Source organism: Crocodylus porosus, unplaced genomic scaffold (assembly GCF_001723895.1).
Source record: "Crocodylus porosus isolate Cpor-Errol unplaced genomic scaffold, CroPor_comp1, whole genome shotgun sequence".
Taxonomy (NCBI): domain Eukaryota; kingdom Metazoa; phylum Chordata; order Crocodylia; family Crocodylidae; genus Crocodylus; species Crocodylus porosus.
This window is the reverse complement of record NW_017728943.1, coordinates 111,668,144-111,674,407: the sequence shown is the minus strand read 5'-3', so window position 1 is coordinate 111,674,407 and position 6,264 is coordinate 111,668,144. Positions and strand designations below refer to the sequence as shown.

At 41.6% G+C, this 6,264-nt stretch overlaps 1 protein-coding gene across 3 annotated transcripts in view; it reads right to left on the bottom strand.

The window, feature by feature from the left end:
• Positions 1–5,511, bottom strand: part of PLG (plasminogen) — a 57,752-nt gene extending 52,241 nt beyond the window's left edge. For all 3 annotated transcript variants that reach the window (XM_019549996.1, XM_019549997.1, XM_019549998.1), the window contains exon 1: positions 5,439–5,511. In XM_019549996.1, coding sequence (XP_019405541.1) covers positions 5,439–5,487 — 49 coding nt within the window. In that variant the 5' untranslated portion in view covers positions 5,488–5,511. The remainder of the gene's footprint in view (positions 1–5,438) is intronic.
• Between the last annotated feature and the right edge of the window lie 753 nt (positions 5,512–6,264).

Here is a 6,264-nt window from a genome sequence, read left to right as displayed (position 1 = left end):
GGGGGCATTGCTGCTATCTCCTTTGGCAATGTTTGAAAGAAAGTTGCCAACACTAAATTTCATAGGAAACCTGGCCTTGTAGGTGTGCTTAATGGATTAGGCCCCTTTGAGAAGTTAGGTGGAAGAACTCCTGATTTCTGGATTCCAATCAAATGCCAACATCAACTAGATGCCAAACTCCTCAGCCTTATCAAACCTGCTGTAACAGTTACAGCATCTCCAAGGTTAGGGCAGCAGTTGAACAGGGCTTTTCAGGTTTGCAGATTTAAATTAAGGCATATAAATTCTGCCAAGTCCTTTTGGGATCTGGCCCTCATCCTTTCTATGTCCTATGTGCCTTCTGTACACATTGTGCGGGGGGAGACCATTCCCCTACCTCAATGCAATGTTGTGGGTGAGGGAGGGGTTGGGGAGAGGTAAATACATGAAAGCTTGTGAGGCACTTCAAATACTACAGTGATGTGGCTAGTAAATACCATAGATAGCTTACATAATGAACAAGCTATGAGGTTCCCTTCCCTAGCATCCAGTTGCTGAATTATACAGCCATGGGTATGTATGTCCCTAGAATTTACAAGTGACATACACATATGTGACTGGCTTGTTTAAATTTCTTGGGCCACTTTTTGGTTTATAACAAATAGGACTGTAATTTAAACCCAGGATAGCCAACCTGGCAGAGGTGATAAAGGCAGCCTCTCTGTGTGGAACATGGCAGAATGGGGAAGGGTCAGGCATCACAAGATAGACAGGGAAGGCAGCAAAAATCAGAGCAGTAGATCAGGCAGGAGAAGGGGGTCAGAGTGGCACTCAGGGAAGGTAAAGGGCTAATTTGTGGCTCAGACTGCACTAAACAATGCATATCCTGTTGTATTCTGAAATTGGTTGCTTTATTTATATCTTGCAGTCTTTTGGTATAGACAGAAGTGACAATTTTCACCTTATCTGGCCACAGAAAGCAGTTTATAGCTGTAACCAAACATAAGTGTTTGGCTGCAAACAGCTTCAGAATGGCTGAATGGGTGAAAAGCTGACCCCTCATTGCATGAGGTATCAGATAAAGATGTTACAAAATGTAGCCTGTTTTGTAACTTGTATCTGCAGAGCTCCCAGCCTGTTTTCAGAATGGAAGGGGAGAAAAGGGGGAGAGGAAGTTCAGTCTAGGGGATTTGGGTGGGTGTATTGTAGTCCCCCCCGGGGTGGGGGCTCCAATTCACTCACTCTACCCTTCAGCACAAGCTGGGGAGCCCCAAGAGTGAGCTCCCTCTTCTGCCTTTCCTCCCTCCCATTCTGAAAGCAGTGAGCACTGACAGAGCCTGGCCCATGCTATGGGAAGCTGGTTGCAGGGAACCAGCCAACAGCTAGATTCCCCTCTGGCCTGGGATCAACAGTTAACTTGTGTTTGGTCTGGGGTAAGGTTGTAACTCAGAACACTTTGGGAAAGTCCTTCTGTGTTAACAGCTGGGAGCTGCATTTCTGTCTGCACCCTTTGTGAAGAAACTTAAGTTGCATTATCTTTTCTGTTGCTGTATAAAAATTCATTAAACTATGACTTGCATTTGATTGTAAGCACCATCCAAATTCATTTATGCTCAATTTAAATCAATTAAAATATCCATTCCTTTATAATCAGTAGGCCCGTACGAGTCAGCAGCAATCCAATCTGGCTTTGGATCTGGCTGCTTCGGATGGCAGTGATCTGATCCAGAGCTCTGGGCCGGGTTTCTGCTTCGATCCAGCCGAGCCAGCTCCGAAGCTTCAGAGCTGCCTCAGAGATCCGGCCATAGGGTATAATGGGGAATCAATGAAATATCTATAATTTTGTTGGGTTTTTTTGTCTGATTTGGATGAAACTTTCAGGGATGGCCTCTGCTGAGAGCATGAAGCCTGCCAAGTTTCAAGAAGATCAGTGCAGGGGTTTGGGGGGAACTGTACCCCAAATTCTTGAAAGCAAAACTCATGTCATGTCTGTGTTCCATTACATCACAGGGGGGTGAAAACTGCAGGGGTGGTGGCCCCTGGTAAGACCACAAAGTCGGCCAAATTTCAAGAAGATTGGTGCAGGGGTTTAGGGTGAACTGCACCTCAAGCTGCGGACGAGCAAAACTTGTGACATGGGTGACACTCTGTGTTAAGGCTCAGGGTGTGAAAGCTGCAGGGATGGTAGCCCCTGATGTGGCCACAAAGCCTGCCAGCTGTCAAGGAGATTGGTGCAGGGGAGTTCTGGGGCCCTGCACCTCTAGCTGCTGACAGGCAAAACTCGTGGCATGGGTGCTTATGCAACTGACTGTCTCTGTTTGGGACAGTTGATTGTCTGTATTGATTATTTAGTCTGGTTTTGTAGGCACTAATTGATGCTAATTAACTGGTTACATTAGTCAGCAATCCTGTATTGAGCTGGTCCCTGAGTGAATCATGATTGATTTGTAACTGGTAACACAGTAGGTTAGCAGCCAGGCCTGCAGTAGTGTCTCCCACACCCCAAGACAGAGGCAGTCAGCTGCACAAGCACCCATGTCACAAGTTTTGCCTGTCAGCAGCTAGGGATGCAGGGCTCTAGAACCCAGAAGCCCTGCACTGATGTCCTCAACAATTGGCAGGTGTCGTAGCTGCAGCAGGGGTCACCATTCCTGCAGTTTTCACCCCACTGCGCCTTAACACACACAGGGTTACCCATGTTATGAGTTTTCCCTGTCAGCAGCTTGAGGTGTAGTTCCCCCCACACCCCTGCACTGATCTTCTTGAAACTTGGCAGGCTTTGTGGCCACCACCCCTGCAGTTTTGACCTCCCTGTGTTGTAACGCCTGATAAACACATTTAAAGCAGAGCAGTTAGCCCCAGTTATGGAAAGCAACATTCTAGTAACTACAGTGGGCTTGATCTGGCATTACCCAACGCAACTGGAAAACAAATTGGCTTAATTTACTTAAGCTTTACAATAATCACTCCGCAATTCAATATTGTTCTTAATTATAACAGCACTTATAGTCATTGCAGACTGCATCTACAGTGTACTTGGACAAATAAAGCAGATGCACAGAAAAATTCTGCTTTGTCATATTAGTGTAAATTTAGGATACAGTCCTTGATTACATTGCAAGGGCCCAATCCTGCAAACTCTTACTGACATAAATAATCCTTACTCATATATGAAGTCCCTCTGATTTGAATGGGGCTACTCATTCCAGTAAGGGCAGATCATACTTGCATTTAAATATATTAGAATATTCCTTAACATTGAGCACATCTACATGTGTAAGTAATGTGCAACTGTAAACTCCAGCACATATCACACCAGAGTTTATTGCTCCTGGGCACCATGTTTGAAGATGTGCCCGGGACCGCAGCACATTGCGCCAAGTCAGAGTAGCCTTGGCTGGCAGGCCTGCCAGCCCGGGGCTACTCCAACCCTGCTCAACGTGCTGTGGCTGGGCTGGCTAGGGCACGAGGGTATTCCAGTGCAGGGCTAACCACCAGACAGTGTGTGCCTACACTGAAGCACCCTTGTGCCCCAGCCAGACCCATCAGCATCTACATGTGCGGTGCTGAGGAGTAAAAAACTCAGCCATAGGATAGTACTTGTGTTTACACGTGCTAACCTAAGATGGAGCTACTTAGTTCATTATGTGAAAATATTATATAACCATACAAAACATCATCTACTTGCTTGTAACTGCACTATTAAAACAGCCACTGCATCAATGCACATAGTGATATGCAAAGTCTAAATTAAGAAACGCCATCAGGTTTTGACATCTGATGGTCATTTAATTTGTACAGCCTGCAGAGTGATTATTCCAGAGCATTGTAGAGCCACATATAACAAACACATCTTTCAAAACAGTACCATATTCAGAATTTTATGAATCTTCTTATGTTTATCTTTTGATCATTTTGCAGTGTCTAGACCACTGGAGATCACATTAATCTATTGAATGCTGTGTTGTCCCCTCATACCAATAAGTAACTTAAAAGCTGTTGGTAAGAGGTCAGGCAGAGGTGAGAATAAAATCTCTGGGATATAGCAGGATATTCTCTTTTCTTTTTACTTTTTTTTCAAAAGCAAATAAAAATCTGTACCATGTAGTTCTGAAATAGTTCATAGTAATATATGCAATACATAGACATACTGGTAGGTCCAAATCCAAAGTCTAATAAAGTCACTTTTCACTAATTGAAATGCATTGTGTATGAAGCCTGCCAACGCCTGATTTACAAAAGTACTCATCATCTCTGAAAATTAGTTCAGTAATAAGCCTTATACCAAAATGAATTAAATGGGCTCAACATAAAAACACTAAACAGTATATCATATTTCCCTGTGACTTTAGCAAACAGTAGGTTTCTCTCAGAAGTCTCATTATTTATATATACTATTGAGCGCTTCTAAAACCTTTTTGTAAGCTTCTGAAATGTGGTATGATAAAGTAGCCAACATATCAGTGAGAGAATTTTTATGTGAGTTGCACAGCATAACACAACCACAAAAATTAGCAAGCATCAAATTGGTATATTGCATTAGAAAAATGTATATGTATATCTACATATCTATATTTATACATGTGCGTATATATGTATCTCTCTCTCTATAGATATAGATATTTATAGAGAGAAATTCTTGAAATTTAATTCATTTTGGCATAAGGTTTATTACTGAATTAATTTTCAGAGATGATGAGTACCTTTGCAAATATATATATATATATATAAAATTATATATATGTCAGGTAACGTCACATATGCAGGATAAAATATAATTAACAATAGATACTATACTGTATCATTTATAATAATTAGATCAAGATAAAAAAATTGGATATGGAGACTCTTACGCTTTGAAGGAATCGAGAATCTGGACTAGGCTTCAGGTATAAAAGTTGTGGCTAAAGCTGGTGTCTTTAATAAAAGTCTAATTCAGGAACCTCAAAATTTGGAGCAATTGAAATTCAGCTAGAATTCAAATATTGCAGCCTGAGCCCATTTCTAATATTAAATAAGACTGAATAGTAGAAGCAGTTAGTTGGGGCAGGCAAAAACCCACTGTCTGTATGCATCATTCTTTATCACAGATCCTTCTCAAAAGAGCTCCAAATAAAGATGTGAGAGCAGATTAATGCCTTGGGCAGTATGGCTTTGACGTAGATCTTTATATGTCAGCAAAGTTTTAATTTGCAGTTTTAAATACATAGTTTATCATTTCAAAATTGTGTGCTTAAAATTCAGTACTTCCTTAAATATAAGTGGAAAGATTTTCAGAGTAGCGGAGCAACCAGAGCTCTCATTTTGCTCTTTAAGAGCTGTGATTAATCAGCATCTCTGGAAAGCAAGCCCTTTTAATGCACAACCTATTTATTTTGGTACCTAAGTGCAAGAACCCAACATTAGGAATCTGGGCCACAATTTAACTTTGATTAAAATGGAATGTAAAGAAATCTTACCTGAGTATAGAAATAAAAGAAACACAAAGGCATCTGTGCTAATCCCCATTTTGGGCAGGCTGGCTGAGTGCTGAAAGTCCTGTGTGTCAATGGACAAAGTTTTATTGACTCACACCAGAGTTGGACAGCATCAAACAAACAAGATAGTTAAATTAGGTTAATCATTGTCCCACCTCTGTGACCCTTTCTGCCATGGTCTAAGTTTTCAAACATTACCTTGAATTGAAGATCTTACAAAATAATATCTAAATGTTTGTATTAGATGCTGAAAAAAGGTGAAAGCACTCTTGTCATACAGGGAGTGCTTTGCTTTTAAAGTGTAATGCCTTATTTTGCTAAAGTAAAAGCATAGGTAACATTCCTGCAAAATATAGGAGAGGGATCTGAGCAGAACACGAATCACTGCTCTTCTTTTTGAGTAGAACCATGTGTTCAGCTCAAAGGACCTGATGCTGATCTTGGTTACATAGCTCTGTTGACTTAGATGGAGCAATTCCTGATTTAAGTAATAGAAGGACTAGTCCAGGGGTTGGCAACTATTTTGAGTGGAGGGCCACTGACTGAGTTTTGGTAAGCTGTTGAGGGCCACAAGGGTAGCCCTGCCCCTTGACAGATGCCCTGCACCCTGGTCACCATCTTGGGACTGGAAGTCCCGCCCCCTAACCCCTACCACTGAAAGTCCCTCCCCCGCCCCCAAAAGTACTCATTTTGGGGAGGGGTTTTGCCATCTTGGAACCAGAAAAAATAAACAAATCATACACTAAAAATCAAACATCAACTATAATATTTTACTTTTATTTAAAAAAATATGTTTGTCCTGATTTAC